Consider the following 18,927-nt stretch of genomic DNA (forward strand, 5'->3'; position numbering starts at 1 on the left):
GTACAGAGAAAATGCACGCAAACTTCATATAACCTCTGGTTTATTTTGGTACTATGTTTATACAAACTTTCTGATTACAGTTTTTAAAGTAAATTTGATGTACCAAACAGTACTCAGCAATAAATTCAAAGTAAATAAACCAGCTCAGAATAACAATTCTACTAAAAACTCCTGCTCTGTGTTACTTGTTTAATTAATACCGGATTTTTCATTCTGCGGGTAGTTTTCTGTTCTTCTAAGTTCTAAAAGAGGTAATGATTGAAATTCATTTCTTTGCTGACTCCATGATATGCAGCTCTCCCATTCCCTTCAATAGCTCACCAAGAGAATTTACAAATAACAGTTTGCAGCACAGAGTTATCTGAATAAGACAGAAACACTACTTGAACCAACAGAGCAATGAGCTGTTGATCCTGCAGTGAAAGAGTGAAGTCGTGACTGTAGGAGAAGGTGTGTGTAACGGGGCTTTTTTGTTCTGTTACCATTTTTCTTGCCTCATGATAGTCCATTTTAAAAGCAACTATTCTCATTTCTGGAAAAAAAATAAATCTACTTGATACTAATACAGCTATGCATACATGTTTGGTTTTGTAAATACAAAATACCCTCCCTCTTCTCAGATACCTATAAACATATACAGGTACAGTAACCTGTATTTAATACTTGTATTATACTACAATACCCAGTACCTTCTAAAATATTTACAGTGCTATATACTTAAAGGCACAACTATTTTGAAGGAATTTCATCTATTTCTCATTAGCTTTTTTTTTTTTTTTTTTAACCTTTCAACAATAGAGCAGTATGCAAGAAAAAACATTTGCTGAATCACTCAGCTGAAATCCTCACCCTACAAACAGAAAACCCTACACAGGTTGTCATGAAGGCAATTATGCAGCAAAGTACGTGGGTGTTTGAAAAGGGAGCGAGCATGGTACAAAACAGTTAGTGCTATGCTAACTCCCTCTGTAGCAACATGTGATGCTTTCAAGGTGAGGTCAAGACAGATGAGGGCTTGGAAAACTGGGGGAGTAAATTATGGTCCAGGGGCTACAATTGCACAAGTGCTATCCAACAATTTGCTTGTACGAGAACACATGGCCTCTCATGGGCTGCAGAGATCCCTAGCCTAGCATTTTACAGGAGTTTTTTGTGCTAGACAGTGAAAGAGGGAAAAGGAGTGGAAGTTCATATGAAATGAATGCTCTGTCTTATAAGAATCACAGCTCTCCAACCTGAGTCCTTTTATCTCTGTCCTTGGATCTCCTGCAATGCTTTATCTGTCTTTCTTTGTTCTTATTCCACCACACTGCAGTTAACACATGGAAATCTGTAGATGGGCTGCATGTGCTTTCCATTTGCTAAACATCACTCAAATTTACCCTGCATCAACTGCTTTACCTTAAGTGCCAAAGGATGCCAAAGGTCAATAGGGAAGTCAACCTCTAGTCAACCTCTCTGGCCAACCTCTTTTCAGTGGTTTGTGGGGACAGGACAAGGGGCAATGGCCACAAGGTGGAGCACAGGAAGTTGCACACCAACATGCGAAAGAACTTCTTCACGGTGAGGGTGACGGAGCGCTGGAACAGGCTGCCCAGGGAGGTTGTGGAGTCTCCTTCTCTGGAGATATTCAAGGCCTGTCTGGACGCCTACTTGGGCAGCCTGCTCTAAGGAACCTGCTTTGGCCCGATGATCACTGGAGGTCCCTTCCATCTCCTACAATTCTGTGATTCTGTGAAGTCACTGGTTTCCACGCCACTGACAGAGCATGGTGGTGAGTTCAGTGACCAGCCCTGGAAGAGGCAGTGTTTCTGCTTCTGCTTAGCTCCCTACAGTTGCTCAGGCAGTTTATGCTTGGCCTTTAACTATTGCAAATATGAAGGGGAATCACAAGTGAAACCTACACAGAACAGATTAAGTAAAACAACACGGATAAACGCAGAATCCTGTTTGTACCACATACAACCAAGGCTGAAGTAGAGGAGTTTCAGCTGCCAAAAACTGTGTCCAGCAAGCTCCCTTCCTCCCAGAAGTGGTTCTGTTCCTGGAAACTAATCTGGGGAGCAGCTCCACCTGCTCCCACTGGCAATTCAGGCTCAGATCTGGAAATCTTTTTTCCTGGCTCTGCTACACAGTTATCTGTTACTAGCTTGGTATGACAGTAAATCTGAAATCTCTACTTCCACAGGTACTGCAGACCACGAGAGCATTCTGCTCCCTGATAAACACAACTTAACATTTGCATCTATGCGATTGGAAGCTATTTTGTTGTTGTTGTTGTTGTTGTTGTTTGTTTGTTTTTAAAGTAGCATGTTATGCCAACCTATATTAACCCAAACTCTCTGCTAATTATTTGTTCCAGCATTAAGTCAACAGAGCAGTCTTTGTGTAGTAGTCATTCCTCAGATAAGAACTGCTGTACCTCCCTGAGCCTTTCTTTCCATTTGAAATATTTATTTTTGTAGCATTAATTACCATGATAGCATTACAAACTGAGCAGTTTTATTTCTGCAGCACCTTGCAGCCAAGCATCTCAAATCATCACAAATACTAAGGCATTACCCCCGTGGGATGTACACTATTGGGAAGAATATAATGGTAGAAAAGTAGCTAGTACTTTGGTGGGACAGTGCTACTGCACACTGCAATGTATGATTCAAGAAATCCTCTCTCTAGAAAGATCTGCACCCAATTCATTCTGCCAGAGCACGACACTCATGTTGCAGTCACCATTTCAGAAACAATTCAGAGAGACCGTGCTGCTTACTGGAGTGCCATCATCACTTCCTGCAACATGCAAGTCTTTCCTTCTGAATTACCACTCAAAGCTGTAACACAGTCAGTGTCTGTTTAGCTCTTGAGAGACCCAGTAATCAATGCACAGTCTAGCAGGACAGCAAGCATATCAGCAATAACACTGATTAATAAATAAATCTCAGTACTTGCTATGTACTTGCCTTCAGCCTAGGCACTGAATAATTACAGTTGACAGTATGTTATATGCATAAGTCAGTTACAAACGCACTTGAATGACATTTATGTCCTAAAAAGTGTTTTAATACGAAACCCTGTAAAGTAGTTTGGAATCTCCATTGCAATCCAAATGAGCGCTCACTTCCTTGGTGTACCTCAGGCGTAAGCAAGAGAAGAAGCCAGCCTGACATATTTTACATTATGCTCTAGGAATACAGCACTTTGTCCTTAGACCTTCCTTGTTGTTACAGGGTCACCTTCTGAGGTGACAGAGTAAAAAAAAAAAAACAATAACTTGTCTTTTCTCCTTTTCTCTCCTGCTAAGGTCTCAATCCACTAATCCATTTTTACTTCTCATCTCTGAATCAAGAATAAAACTCCCTCATTTCCAAATGTATTTCAAAAGCTCTCTTCACTGCATGCTTGTCTTTGTCATTAATTGACAACACGTTGCCATCATTCACACTTACTCAGGCATTCCCTCTGATCCTCTTCCTCCCAACACAAGTAATCCCAACCCAAATCCCGTTTCTTTCCTCTGGAATACATTTCTCAAAATTGTCCGCTTGTTTCACTGTCTAAACTTGCTCTAAGTCTCATTTTGCCATTTGACTGTTGTAACAGAAAGCCCAGTCTACATGCAATTCTCAGGTCAAATAATCCGAACAGACACTTCAATAAAAATTGCTTTGAGAATTTGTTTTAGATGACACACCAAGCCACAGTCTTCATGAATTTATTCTATCTCCTTCCTCTTCCACTTCATCTTACTGAAGTATTATCTCTGTACTACAAACCTTCAGCAGAACTAGTCCTTCCATAGGCATGTTTTATGTTGCTCCCATCTTTCTCTTCCACTGCCCACCCAGTCTCAAGCTCACACCTACATTATCACATTGCAATTGGAACTCAATTTCCATGGCTTATCTTGGCAGTCCTTGGCACGGAAACAGCCTTTCATGAGTTGCTTGATAAAGCTGTTACTCATTCCCTTTGCATTCTGATCCCTCACAGAAAACATTTTCACTGCAATGTTTAAAAAAAGTACCATTACTGTTACTAGTTGGTTAATATTTAAAATGTTGTTGAATAAAAGGGAAGAGTGTAAATCCTTTAATTGCAACAAACAAACAAAAAGACAAACAGAAATCGTTTCACCTTTACACCGCACTGCTGGAAGCTCCAAGATTATTTAAACCCACATGATGCACCATACATTCCCCTGCTTATTCTTTTCTACAGGCTAGATAGTGAGACTCCTAAAAGATTTAGATATTTCAAATATACAAAGCAATATTTACATGCTAAACATGGCTTAAGGTATTTTCTTACCTTATCCAGGGAGAATGTTTTAGTGACAGCAAAGCCCCATCCAGCTTCAAAAGCTCTTCGAATCATTGAAGAACTTGTAGCAGGGGTTGCACTGGCAATGCCAAAAGGATTTGGAAACTTCAGTCCAGCCATTTCTACACTGATGTCTACTAAATCTATAGGAGTATAGAAGAGTGGTAGTTCTGGAGTAGTAGAAACTTCAGCACCATATAAGGACTGTAAAAAAAAAAAAAAAGTAATTTTTGCTGATTCATTTTTATATAATTTACTGTTGTGTTGGGTCTGTCTGAACTGGAGTAACCTTGATAAGGGAAGCGTTCATATATAATAGCCATTTTTTCAATCATTAGGTGTTCAGGCTTTTTTTTTTCTTTTTTTTTTGTATATTTGTAAAATATACAAAACACTTGCACATGGAACATTTTCTGTCCAAAGAGCATTCATGCTGAGATATTATGCCATGTTGAAAATAACCAAATAATAATAACGAAACAGTTATTTCCTATCTTGTACTGTTACCCTAGTTCAATCCAAAGGTTTCTATGGACTTTCTGAATAGATAGTTGTTTCCTACAGCAGCCAGTAGTAGTGAGGTTAAAAAAAAAAAGGAAAAAAACACACATACACACAGGTGAAACATGCAAAAAAACCCAGACCCTTTGTGTCTGACAGACCCAGTAATCTTCTCAGCTGCCGACTTATGAGAAGTGGACATTAGGAAAAGTTTCTTCACCAAGAGGGTGGTCGGGTGCTGGGACAGGCTCCCCAGGGCCATGGTCACAGCATTGAGCCTGCTGGAGTTCAAGGAGCATTTAGACAACCCTCTCAGACATATGGTTTGATTTTAGGCAGTTCTGTGCAAAGCTGTGAGTTGAACTCAATGATCCTTGTGGGTCCCTTCCAACTTGGGATATTCTATGAAATGTAGGGACTTGCAGTAAATGAGAGAAAGCATTCAAGGGCAAGATCATTCTGCAGTCTTTACGCGATATACATGGAGTTACTGCACCTTTGCCCTCATCTCCTTTTTAAGATTTTATGTATCCTATGCCATGGGATACATATCAAAACATGCAAATCTATTATTGAATAAGAACACTTCAAGAGTGACAAAAATTAGACTGATTTGGGATCAAAGAAGAATATATACTTTATGACTGTAACACCATAGTCACTTTTGTTTTCAGTTTTAAAGATGGCATTTTCTCTGGAGAGTCAAAGCAAAATGCTTTCAATATAAATGTTGCATCTAATACTGCAAAAATTGTAGAGAGAAAATCTTTTCCCATGTGCAGATACTGAACAGCATCCTAATCAGGCTGTAGTAGGTAGAATTAAAATCCTTGCTCACTCAGATGCTTGAGTCAATAAAAATACAACAAAATTAGGCACGAATTTCTAATACAGTGAAGCTCTACAGAGCCTGTGTTCCTAAGAAATTCCACCTTAAGATCACAGCAGCTTCTTCCAGCCTTAAAAGAAAGCAAATAAACAAACAAAAACAAACAAACAACAAACAACACAACAACCGACTTCTTCACCAGGACAAAAAGAACCACTGGTGGAGATGGAGGGAAGATTTACTGTAAAAGAGTAAAAAAAACAAAAAACAAACAAAAAAAAAACACAAAACAAAACAAAAAAAACCTCAGCTACTTAAAAATTGCTGCCTCTGGTTGCTTTTTTGTTGTTGCTGTTTGTTGATTTTTTTTTTTTTTAAGAATGTATTTTTACTCTGTGTTATCCATGACAATAAGTATGGAGAGAATGAGTTTTTTGCTTTGTTTTGGTTGATTTTTGACTTAGTGCATTTTGTTTATGAGTGTTTCTGAACCTGAGTCCACTTACCTGTTTTGCTCTGGAGTTGCCTCACATTCTGACCCCAGAGCTTAGATTCCTCGGACAGAGAGGATATTTGGGGGTAAGATCTTCTGATTACGATGGCATAAAAGCAATGAAAGTGGTGAAATTACTCTAGCCTAAATGATGTGAATTTGAATGTGTCCCTAATGGAGGACATTTTCAGAAAAGCTAATTTTTGAAGATCCTTAGCACTTGGGACCCTTCAGTACTGTGACCTCACCCAGCTAGCAGCTGTTTCAGTCACTTTATAATAAGCCAGACAGCCACCTGCATCCTCCCTTCTAAGTCACACACTGCCTCCTGCATCTCTTACTCCACAGGACTTTTCCTACACTGGGAGAATACGAATGTTTAGAAGCACAAACAGCACTGTACTCTACCTCTAATGAACTTTTGTTAGCTGACAAATCAGAGGGGAAAAAAAAAAAAAAAAAAAAAAAAAAGGAAAGAAATTTTATTTGAATGTTTTTAGGTTTGATTTCACCCTTTTATTTATTTATTTATTTATTTATTTAAAGCCTTTCTTATCTGAAATTTCAACTGCAAAATATTGTTTGTTATACCAACATAGAAATTCCTGGACAGTAAGATTGAAATAAACACATTTTTTAAATGGTAGCACTTTTTTTTTCCCTCCTACATATTTGGAAGTTGGGAGATCTGCTGAAACTAATGTTGATATATTGAACTCTTACACTAAACTCTTTGAATGAGAGAGAATGACAGCAAAGAAAAACTTATGGAAAGGTTTTTGGCCAACTCCATTGTATGTGCACATGTGAGTAATAAACCTAATTTTCCATTTTGAAAGCAGTTATTTGTTAATTTGTTTGGTATCCAGAATTGTTCAAGTGTTCTCTGTGAATATATTTCAGTGGATGACTCACAAACTACTCATTCATTGTATAACTGTACAAATAGATTACTACAGGCAGATAGAGACAGACAGATAGGTTAAGTGCTTAAAATGCAGCTTAAGTTGCATTGTACTGTTTCTTTTCCCAAGAAGGACAATTTAATCTGTAAAAGCTGTTCTCACCTAAAATGAGTGTAGCATGAAATTTTATCTTAAATACAGACCCAAAATGATCTGTGATAAAGCAGAAAATAAATCTAATGCAAGAGGAAAAAAAAATCTACTAAAGCACTGAAGGATTTGAACAAAATGATTGAATACATCCATGCAAAAATAGGCCTTCCCTCCTGCATGCAAATTGGTCATAAACAATTTCCCTAAACATTTGCAAACATGCCTATTCTTCCTGCCAAACTACCCCCACAAAGAGCAAAACCACCACCAATTCCACCCAGATACACTCAAGGACCACAGGATGTGTCTAACGGTTTGTTGTGATGAGGTGAACTGGGTGGAGGTAGCTGCGCTGGAAGAAAATAATAATAATAAAAAAAAAGGTTTTAATGGAATAAGCCAGGTCTTTAAAGCATACACAGGGGCAGGATGAAGCTAGCTAGTTCAGTAGCCAGTGGCTACACATCCTTGCAGATTTATCTTCCTCCTTCCTATCACTTCCCTTTTTGCTCTATTTATTTTTTGCTGGGTTTTCCTTTCAGCACAATGCTTATAAAAGAAATAAATTTACTAAGCCCTGATGTGTTGCTTTCTACAAAGCAAAACTTTTGGCAAACTAAAATGTTTTATAGGTTCCTGAAAGCAAAATAATCTTTATAATGAAGGATTTCCCTGACATTGCACAAACAAATAGGAAAAGAAAGCCTGCGGGCAAGAGTTTATTTATAATAACTCTTCCCTTGATTTTTAAAAATAGAGGACAAAAAGTGTGGCCCATTCTTCCTCTAATTTGATGCCAACCAGCAGAGCTAACAATATTGCAGGTACTTATTTTATTGTTCCAGGCACGGCAATTTTTCGGACACTGGAAGAAGGTGGTGAAAAATCATCAGCACACTGCGTGCAGCGTCCCTGCCCTACTCTAACCAGGATATGCCCAGAGGCAAAAGCAGTACAGTCTGTAGTGCAGGGCTCAGACAGGGTCTGAGCTTTAAACCTGATACAATTTGTGACATTCATTTTCTTTAGATGGAGAAAATTCTTAACCACACCGATATGGTCTAACTCCATTTTCGTGCCTTTAACAAAGATAGACTATGAAAGTGAGTAGTTGTATTACTGTTATTTTTCACAGAGAGCCTTTTCTACAAATCCTACTGCTTGGAAGAGTTTTTCTGAATACTTTCATCCCTCTCCTACTTTCTCTCTTTGCAAGTCTGACCTTAAAACACAGCTTTTCTCCCTTACTTGTAAAGCTTTTCTCTCTCTCCAATTATCCATTAGTTAGCTTCGTTAAATACATTTACATTATTTCACACAGAATGGTCCGAAGTATGCCTGGAGATCATCTAGTCCAATATCCTTGCCCAAAGCAGTGTCAACTCTGTCAGCAGGTTGCTCAGGGCCCTGTCCAGTCAGACAGAGATTTTTTAATCCCCCTTCCTTTGTTTCTGGAGCAGACATATTGCTTGGTCAATAGTAAGGAATTAAAACACCAGGTTTCCTGCACTTGCACTTAGTCCACCGTTCTGAAAATGTTTTGTTACTTGCCTCCGTGCTACTGTTTCACATGATGGCATGATGGTGTTTTAGCCAGTCAAAGGACTTTTTTTTTTTTTTTTTTTTGACTTTGGTTAGCATGGAAAGAAGCAGACAAGATAATTAACACCTTCAAAAACAAGCTTCCAGCGTCTCTGGTATTGATTGTGAAATAATGTACATTCATGCATGTCCAAGGAACACATAAGAATGGTCAATCTTCAAAAAAGAATCAACTATACTCTCCAGATACAAAGCCCATGTTATTTTTTGACAACATAAAGAAAGATTATAAAAAATACACAACACTGGTTCCAAGTTGCACAGTAATGCACTCAAAATTCAAACTGAACAGCGTGCCTTAGTGAAGTGAAATTTATATCGGTTGTGATCCAGCCCTCTATTCTTTAAGTACATGATGTACATTTTGATCACAACAAGCAAACAGACAAATAGATTTAAATTAAAAAAACAAAACAAAACAAAAACTGTGAAACAGAGGGGAAAAGTCACTTTATTAGAGGGATTTAGTGAGAATAGGATGTCAGCTTGATAGCCAGATATGGGAAAATGCTCCACTGCTAAGTGTATGAATAGAGTAGGAGTAAAGTGTAAAGGCTGGCATCTTCCTGGTCTAGGAATTCAACTTTTCTCTCAAGACAGGCATAGAAAATTAGATGTTAGTCCTGCAATAATTGTGAATCACTCTGAATGTAACTATTGTATTACTAAATCCCATTCACTGGCCAAAAAGAAATGCACGGTAACTGAGACACAGAATAGAACTGCAGCCTATATTGCTTCTGCCCAGGATTATAAAGTCACTGTTGGATAAAAGTGAGGCCTCTGCAATCCCCAAACAAAATAAATCACCAAGACTAATTTAACTAAATGTTTACATCATTCATGGGATAACAAAAAAGGCTGAATTTCCAAGAAATGTTGTGGATAGTATATAGTTGCATGAATTGGGCTGATTCTATTTGGATCTCTCCTGATATGTAAAGAATAGTTCAAAGACAATTGTATTTTCACACAGGTTCTAATGCAGCTACCCTTGGTTAGGTTTTGACTGGTTGTGTTTATACAAACCAGCCTGATACACACCTGCAGGCAATAATTTTTGAGATGAACCTGTGCTTAGCAGAGTGTGAGGAAAATGTTAAGAGGCAGGAGATATTTAAGCAACTAATGATGGAAGGTTTCCAGGGTAAGAGCAGCCAAGAAGCTTCTGTAAATAATTCCCAGTTTTGAACATAAGGCATTTCTGCTGGAGAGTCCGTGAGCCTGGATCTCATGCTTCACTTGACCATGTGCCAAAGCTTGAAATGGTTGGAGTTTCAGGGCACATATCAGGCCCATCTGTTTGCTTAGCCTTTTGTCTGGAGTAGGTTGGCATAGCAGGAGCATGCCATTCAAATAGGGCATTCAGCAAGTAGTTGGGGCAGTGTTTTTGAGTTTCAGTCTTTGACATGGTCTAGGGTTGGTTGAGAAATCTTACTGAATATTTTTATTTTGCTAAAGACTGTCTGCATTATTTATAGAACCTGGTGCTGAGAGAGTTGGTGATTCTGGAAATGGCTACCTCTTTCTGTAACTAAAATGCAAATGGATGAAAGGAATCAAAGTAATTAAAATCTATCAATGTATTTAAAAATATGTCAATTCAGACACTCAGATCACAAGAAGGTTACTTGTGATAGAATCTCACAGTAGACAGAAAATTAGGGACTTTGTAAGGGTGTTTCTTCATCTGATATTGGAAGTTTTCACAATACAGGGCAGTGGAACAAGCATACATACTCAAAAGGCATGCATACACACACAGGTAACACGATTCTCAGCTAAACAACAAGTTTAAAATACAAACCTTCTTCTGCTATCTAACTTTTCTACCTGTTCCAAAAACAAAGTAAATTGCCAAATTACAGTGCTCTCCACCACAGCAACCAGATTTTACAAGGGCTGCACATCCAAATAAATGCCCCTGGGCTACCCATTCATCTAACAGCTGGAAAGGTGACACTTGACATTTGGAAACTTTCCTGTGAAGATTGCTGTAAGGCTTTCCCATTAGCTTCCTGGGGAGACTGTAAGGTCGAATAAACTGCCTTGAAACCTGCAAAGGGTAACGGAAATGCTCTAATATCACAAGCCTGCTTGCTTTAAAATTCTAATTCTCAAGCCATGACTATTCAGATTTCTTCCAAAGTATTTAATACATTCCAGAGAAAAACAATGTAAGCTTTGAGGAGGAAGCAACATATAAAAGGAGGGTTTTTTAAGTGATGTGTGTATTTATAGAGGCTAAGGAGGAAGGAGAAAAAAAGGAGATACCCTCTCCCCTATCACAGTTACCCAAATTCACTGTGCACTGAGAAATTAAGCAAGCAGGTCAAGGTTTAAAGATGTTTCACACTCAGCATTTTCATAGGGTCTAAGAAGACAGGACACAAACACTGCTTTAGAACAAGTGAGAAAAAATATGCACAGATACTAACAACAAGCTTTCAGTTGAAGTATTTTTAGGAAGTGAAATCAGACCCCAACAGCATGAAATTGCACAAACATGCAATCAGAGAGGCTTTGAGCAGATGGATGGGGGAGAAAGACATCGAGCTGTTACAGTCCCAACTTCAGTTGTTCAAATCTCTTTCTGTGGGAGAATGAATCATGTACCATGTTTCTAAAAAGTTCCTTGCACTATGAACACACTCCTTGTCAGCTGGTTCTCCACACACAGGCTGTGTCTCGTCTCTGATGGTTCCTCTGCAGCTCCTCTAGGCTTTGTGTTCTTTCTTTAACTACAAAAGGTAGGGCAAGCAGAGGTGCTCAACAATATAGAAAAAGCACCAACAAGGAACATGCAGTTACCAGGTTTTTCAAGTCTGTGCCTCTTAAATTCCCATTTCTTATATTTCTTAGAAGTTATGAAATTGTTTCCTTTTAAAATATTTAAATTATTGAAAGATCACACCAAACACAACCTTCAGAGTGAGACATTTGTCAGTCTGGGAAATAAGTGTTGTTTTTTTTTTCTGTCTTCTTTGCATTATTTTCCTCTTTGAATTCAGTGCTTATTTTTTGTCTGTCTCATGCATCCACTTCATCAGACACATCAAAGCACACTTCGGTTCTGGTGTAGATAATCGGAATTATCTGTAAACTGTTAGTACACTTGCAGTCTAAAAATACTAAAAATGTCTTCCCCAGGTATCAACATTGACAGTATTTTGTATTTATGCAGTAGAGCGGTTCTACTTTTTAATATTGATGGGCTCACTTCTTTTTCCCCAGTTACCCCCAACCAGGATTTCTGCTTACACTGTGCATTGTGCAGGAAAGATTACTACCTTTGAGTGGAATTCAGAGCTGGGGGCAAAGAAAATGTTGCCTGGATTTTAATGTTAAGATAATATAAAAAAGCTGGGTTCAACTCCCCAAATTCAAGTATGTGATCCAAGTTGAATGAATCTGAAATGTACAAATCAAGATAATCTAGGTGTTAGCTACTCAAAACTTGCATATTTATCTTTTTTTTTTTTTTTTTTTAAGACATTTTAGCAATCACAATTAAGGTATCTGAAAGCAGATAGAAACTGGAAAAACACTTTTAAAGAATTACCTGTATGTATCTGTGCATGTACCAGGAGGCTTGTTTTCCATCATTTACTGATTCCACTGTAGTGTTAGCAAGACCACCAACGTCACCCCCTGCAAAAACCCAGGGTTCACTCGTTTGCATGGTTTCTGGATCTACTTCAGGAAGACCCCATCTGTTAAACTTGATAGGTGCCATGGCCTCTCTGACTGCAATTAAAGAGAAGGACAAATATGTTATTAAATGAAAGAAAAAAGTGTTGCCCAAATCTCTCAAATATATACTAATAACAATCAGTAGATCAATTCCAAGGCCTATTTTTTTTTTCAATTACTTAAATGTGAATTTACAATAGAACTGAAAAATCCTATTCTTTACACAAACATTTTGGTTGAGCTAATGGAGGTACGTAGTTATTAACAGGATTTGGACAAAAGAACATCATCTGTTATATGCAATTGTTCTTTGGTAACATCAGAAAAATAAACATTTGTGTCTGCAAAGCCATACGTGTACAAAATAAACAGAGACAAGATTCACAAAAAATGACTGACTTCATACAAGAAATAATTGCTTTTAACGTTCTTTTGGTCACTAATCTCAAAATAAACTATGTATCCCAGAAGCTGGGACTCACAAAGTCTTTCTCACTGGCATTATTTATCTCTTGGGAAAAAAAAAAAATCCAACACTTCTGAAAATCCTATTAAGGAACAACACTAACAAAGGAAAAATAGATTTTCCCCCTTTCCCTTCCCACAGAGCTTTGTACTGCACTTTCCACATCAACATGCTTTTCACCTGAAAAGCAAACATAAATACTCCTGTGCAACCTAATATACTGCATGAGATTTTTGAAGCAAAAAAAAAAAAAAAAAAGTTTGCAATTTCTAGAAATTCATTTAGACTTCCAAAACTGTACTTGTCACATTTATTAATGCTCACAACAGAAATGATACTCTGCTACTTTTTCACAGGTCATTATTAAATCTGATTTTAAAATTTCAGATGGGACATTTTCCCCACCAGGAATGTTATGCTATGAAAGCTTTGTCTTTGACAAAGTGTGTTGATTTTAAAGGTTTTTTTTGTTTGTTTGTTTGTTTGTTTTTCTGAAAAAAAGATAAATTTCAATAAAGTGAAAAACATTCTGAATTGTTATCTAAGCTAAGACCATTCTGAAAGTAAGAGTCATTTTGAAACTTCTGTATATTAAGAATATAATAATAAAAGCAATAAAAATGAAATGCTTACACAGTTTATTGTCAATATATTTTTCGCAGCAATTTCTGAAATTTTTTAGATCACTCATTAAGATGTTCTCATTTTTTCATGTGAGAAAACAGCATATATAGGCATTCTGCACATGAACTAATATTGTACTTAAAAATAATGCAGACAAAAAAATTCATGGCATTAGAAAAATGGCTTTAAATACAAGTAAACAATCAGAAAAAACAATCTTGCTCTGTTAATATGATTTTTATTATGCAACTTTTAAAATTACTTTATTATGATCACAAAGACATTTCAAAGTAGCTTCATGAAGAGAATCACATTTTCAATAAATATTTTCAGCAAACTTTGACGCCATATATCAAAATGAGTTATTTTTATATAGCTTTAAGTCTGCACAAACTGAAGATTTTCTATAAAACACAGCTTAAAATTGCAATGTCCCTTAGGGACATACCGCTAGCATATGCAGATTGCCAAGGTCAATTAAACTGATGTAGTTGTGCTGTCATATATGTAAAAGAGAAACCTGCTAGCTTAAGACAAGAAAATTTCTCCCATACCAGTACAAGGGCAAACTCACAGTGTAGCCCCAATGCACACCCAAGTACGCAGAAAGCTTCAAAGACATCTTTCTTGCACATCATCATGATGGAATTTTCTTCCTGGGTTCTGTATCTCCCTTCACCTCTAAATCAAATATTACACATGCATTTCAAAGTAGAGAGCTGTGCATAATCAGGGGCAAAATAATAAAATACAGAGCAAGACACACTGTAACCTGCTAATAGTACCTATGCTCTCCTTCTCACCCTTGGCATATACAAACATCCATAGGACTCAAATCCAAAGTATTCTTTTTGCCATTGGTTCAGAATGCAGAATCACAGAAGACAGTTTTAAGCTGGAAGCAGGCTGTCATACCAGAAGTATATAGTCTACATGCAAGACCTATTGCTTGCAGAATCCTTCCTACCCTGCATACAGTTTTAGCTTAACTTGGCAAGAATAATATTTGCCTAGTAGCAGAATAAAAAAGTTATGAAATTGTTTCCTTTTAAAATATTTAAATTATTGAAAGATCACACCAAACACAACCTTCAGAGTGAGACATTTGTCAGTCTGGGAAATAAGTGGTTTTTTTTTCTTTCTTTCTTTTTTTCTTTTTTTTTTTTTTAAAAAAAAAAAAGGAAGTGCTGATAGTAGCTGATAGTAGTTTTATTATACTTCAGTAATATTTATAAATCAATGTTAACCTTCTCTTTATGTCTCAGACTGTCTGTACTTCAAGAAAGCTTTTGATCATCTTATATTTGTCATACATAGGATAACTTATTGCATGCAGTGGTACCATCTCAGCATGTGGTCTTGACAGTTCTTGCAAGCTAAATACATATCGACTTGTAAAGACATGTTCAGGAAAAAAAAAAAAAAAAAAAAAAAGATGAAAACTTGGTGCTGCGGGGTTTGGTGCTAGGGTATGAATAGATGACTTGTTTCTCTGAGACAGCACTGAACAACAGTAAGGGTTTTAGAGGGTAACATGCTATCTGAGGTGTAGGTTTCTGCAGGAAATGATGTAAAACTAGAAGTTCTGACTCCTTATTCCTTAACTTTGGGGGAAAATAGGCATTACTTCTGTTACCCTGGATCTGTTGCATTTCTCAAATGCATCTTCAGCTTGTTTTGTGCTAAAATAGCTGCATGGACATAATTATATCAAAAGCTTTTTGAGTGCAAAGAAGCCCAACATACCCCTGCTTGAAACACCTCCCCAGGGACTAGGGATTTGTCTGATCAGTATTTTTAAAACTGGGAAAGAACATTTCCCTTGTGGCAAGGTTGACACAGTATCCAGCAGCTACTTCCTTCTGTTTTTCTGAAAAGCTCCAAGATTTAGGTTAAGTAAAAATAAGGACATGATTTAAAGGCATCTTATATAAGAGTTCTTAATGTCCTCACAATTTGGATCTGGTATCCGGGGCAACTAAGATGCGAGAGGGACCACTTTCTACACTGCCTGCAGGATGGAGGGGAGAACTTTGGCTGGGAATTTCTTCTCTGCCCCTGCAAGGTGTGAGAGGGCCTAGGAGCCAAATGTGAACTTGTAAGGAGGCAAACCCAACTATCAGTTCTCTGAATTGCTGCTTGACATTGAACAATATGCAAGCAATACACTTTGTGTTTTTGTTGGTACATGATTTGGGAGACGGGTAAGGAGAAGCGTTTCTTTGCAATGACTGCACCCTCACACTCTTTAAACTTTAAAAAGTAATACAACTTTTCTCTTGAAAATTCAAAGTGCAATCCTGTGGCTGTGTTGCCTTCTCCTCTATATCCTGATGAGATATTACACATAATTTGAAGGATCTTTCTGGATGAAAGATAACACACAATTGAATTATTCTAATGCTATCAAGTGATGCTAACACAAATAACACCAAACAAAAGGACAGTTCTGAATATATATTCCACATTTGCTATACTCACAGAGCAAATAAATGCAAATGGAAAAGCAGCAGCAAATTATTGCGCTTGCAAAAACAATATTAAAATATAAGTGAATACAGAAAAAATATTTTAATTAACAAAACAAATCAAATGGAAAAGATTCCTCAAATAAAGCTTTAAAAGTGAATCTGTGTGTGTTTGACTGCCATGACTAATTATGTATCCGTGTAATGTGTGTTCAATTTGGGCTTATTTAAATAGCAGAAATGCTCATTAGCTGCAGTATATCTGTGAAGCTTCAATAAACAGTTTAATGGTTTTTATGTTTAACCAATTTCATAAGTTCCTGTAATTTTAGCTTTAGTAGCTCATTAATGTTATTTTTGATATCCATCTTACAGACTTCCTTTACAGTGAATAGTAGCATTACTTCAGGAAAATACAAATATACTGTATCTTTCTTAATCTCAAATGTAAAACCATAGCTATCACATGCACCAACGATCTCATTAACTGCTGACACTGCCCAATCTAGAGGCCCAGCAAACAAAGAAAGGCACAATCATGCTTCCCTCATCTCTGCCCCACTAACGTACTGAAACAGGATTAAAAAGTGGTTTGACTGGATAAAGCCAGGTCCAGCTGTGCTGGGAGAGACTCCTGCTGGAAGCCTGCTACCGACTGTTTTCTGCCTGGCACCAGGAGGCAGGTGCGCACTGATGGCTAACAAATGAAACAGCAGAATGCCTGCTCCACGTTAAAATGTCTTAACGAGTCATTACAAAGCTGCTTTTAGGCACTGGAAGTTGGAAACAACTCCAGGGTGTGGAACTGTTGCACTCAAACTCCTTCAGTAAACCTATTTGTGGAGAAAAATCCTGTTCCAAATGAGTCAGCAGCAAAAATCCTACCTATTTCACTAAGAATCTTTTGAGTCTCTAAAAGCTTCAGTTTTATATAACAATTCTTAAAAAAGCCTGCTGACCAGAGGTCTATTCTATGGGTGAGAAGCAGATGCTGTGCAGGGAGACACCAGGTACTAGGTGGCTCTTGTGAATATCCCCAGCTGGGATATCACAACAACATCTCTTCTTCCCTCTTTTTCTTTCGTTAGATAGTCAAGGCTTCAGTGTTTTGAGGTTGAAGTTTTTTGTCAAGGCTGTATAAACTCAGCACTCTCTGCAGGTTTTCTGCCTTCCCTATAATTTGAAATTCTATGTTTATATGAAGTAAAACTTCTTTTTTTTATTTCTGAGCACACAGCTCTGCAAGCTTTTGGCCTTTCCCTAGAAAATGCTTCTGAATCTATACAAATACTTATTAAGTAGGAATGGATTAAATCATAAAATTGTAAACTAGGGCAAAATTTATCTTTTTGGCATGTAGTACTATAGTAGGAGCTTAGTTATACTCTAGTAATAGTCTTCTGGTTTTGCTGCTGCAATTTCCAAGCAAGATGACAGTCATACTAAAAGTAACAGGAAGATGTCTAAAAGTTGTATAAAAGTTGTTTAATAAAACATGTATTTTGCTCACAGATCATCTACTACTCTGGAGCTGGGGGAATTTGCAGAATTGGCATTTGGAGCTTGTTTGGATATTTTTTTTTTGCATTCCCCCCCACTTTTTTTTTTTTTTTTTTCCCTAGGGAAAATAAAATAGACATCGCCACTCTAAGATTCAGTGTTTTGGAAAATGGGAATACTTCCTCTTTCTTGCTTCTCCCCGGAAAGTACAGGATCTCCTCAGAAATATAAAAAAATAAATCAGAACAAGGACATTTGTTCTACTGCAAAATTTTGCAGTCCACAAATGTTATTCCCTTTTGCTTATCAGAAGAAAAAAAAAAAGAGAGAGAGAGAGAGAGAGAGAAAGAGAGAGAGAGAAAGGTTATTCAAAGTTTAGACTTCAAAACCAACTGGAGTGGTGTTAAATAGAATGTTGAGGCTATATGCAGTGCTCTGGAAGTAGACAGAATTACATGCATGTATACTGAGTAGCTGCAATGTAGAATGGTGCCAGAAGATATTTCTGATATTCACTAACCCATTGTAGGCCTCCAGAATGACAAAGAGAGCAAAAAAGCAGGAACACAAGGAAAGGTACAAAATTCTACTTCATCTGTTTATATGGGCCAGTTAAGATGGCTTGAAGAGTTTGGTAGTTTGGTAATCTATGCAATAATAAATTAAAAAAGGCTTGTGCTTGCAAATTTTTTTTACAACAACCAGGCAAAGCAAAACCTTTTTTTACTCCATCTGTAGTAGATTCATTTAAACTTTTTTTTTTTTTTTTTTTTTTTTTTAAATTGGTTTCAGTAAAGTGCTAATGTTCTTAAAACAGTCTAGAGGGCAACTCTCCTGCTTTGTCTATTAGCAACTTCCTGAGCATAAAATGGATTTAGGAGAACTGATTTCTTTTTAATTAATGATGCATTTACATGATTCCCAGTGGGAGAATGAATATTTACTAGAACTGTTGCTTAAAAACACAATTAACATTTTATTTTGACAAAAGAAATAAGAAAAAAAAAAAAGACTAAATATCTACTGTGAGTGCATACAGTCTCAGTTGCAAATTTAATAGCTCCCGTGCAAGAACAAGAAGCATCTGGATAAGTGTAACAGACTAAAAAAAGCTTTTTAGCCTATGGGCTATTTCTGCTCAGGCCAGCAGTCACGCATACATTTATGTCATGCTAAACAAAACTTTAAAACAGGTTCATCAAGACTGTTCTGAACACTTGGCTGAATTGCGGCTAGGTTTGATTTCAATGCCTCTTGTTCTCATAACATATTCTTTATTCTTACATTAGTAACACCAGCATTAAACAATATTAATAGGAATAGGACAAATCCTGCTATCTTAGCCTGTACCAACACCAGTTCATTGACCTTACACT

General features: G+C 37.1%; 1 protein-coding gene across 3 annotated transcripts in view; it reads right to left on the bottom strand.

The window, feature by feature from the left end:
- Positions 1 to 18,927, bottom strand: part of DPYD (dihydropyrimidine dehydrogenase) — a 355,040-nt gene that overhangs the window by 159,143 nt on the left and 176,970 nt on the right. For all 3 annotated transcript variants that reach the window (XM_084526956.1, XM_084526955.1, XM_084526957.1), the window contains 2 exons: positions 12,363 to 12,547; positions 4,306 to 4,521 (listed from right to left, as the gene is read on the bottom strand). In XM_084526956.1, the coding sequence (XP_084383082.1) occupies positions 4,306 to 4,521; positions 12,363 to 12,547 (401 nt within the window). The remainder of the gene's footprint in view (positions 1 to 4,305; positions 4,522 to 12,362; positions 12,548 to 18,927) is intronic.

This window comes from Aythya ferina (assembly GCF_964211825.1).
Source record: "Aythya ferina genome assembly, chromosome: 8".
In the NCBI taxonomy this organism is placed as follows: Eukaryota; Metazoa; Chordata; class Aves; order Anseriformes; family Anatidae; genus Aythya; species Aythya ferina.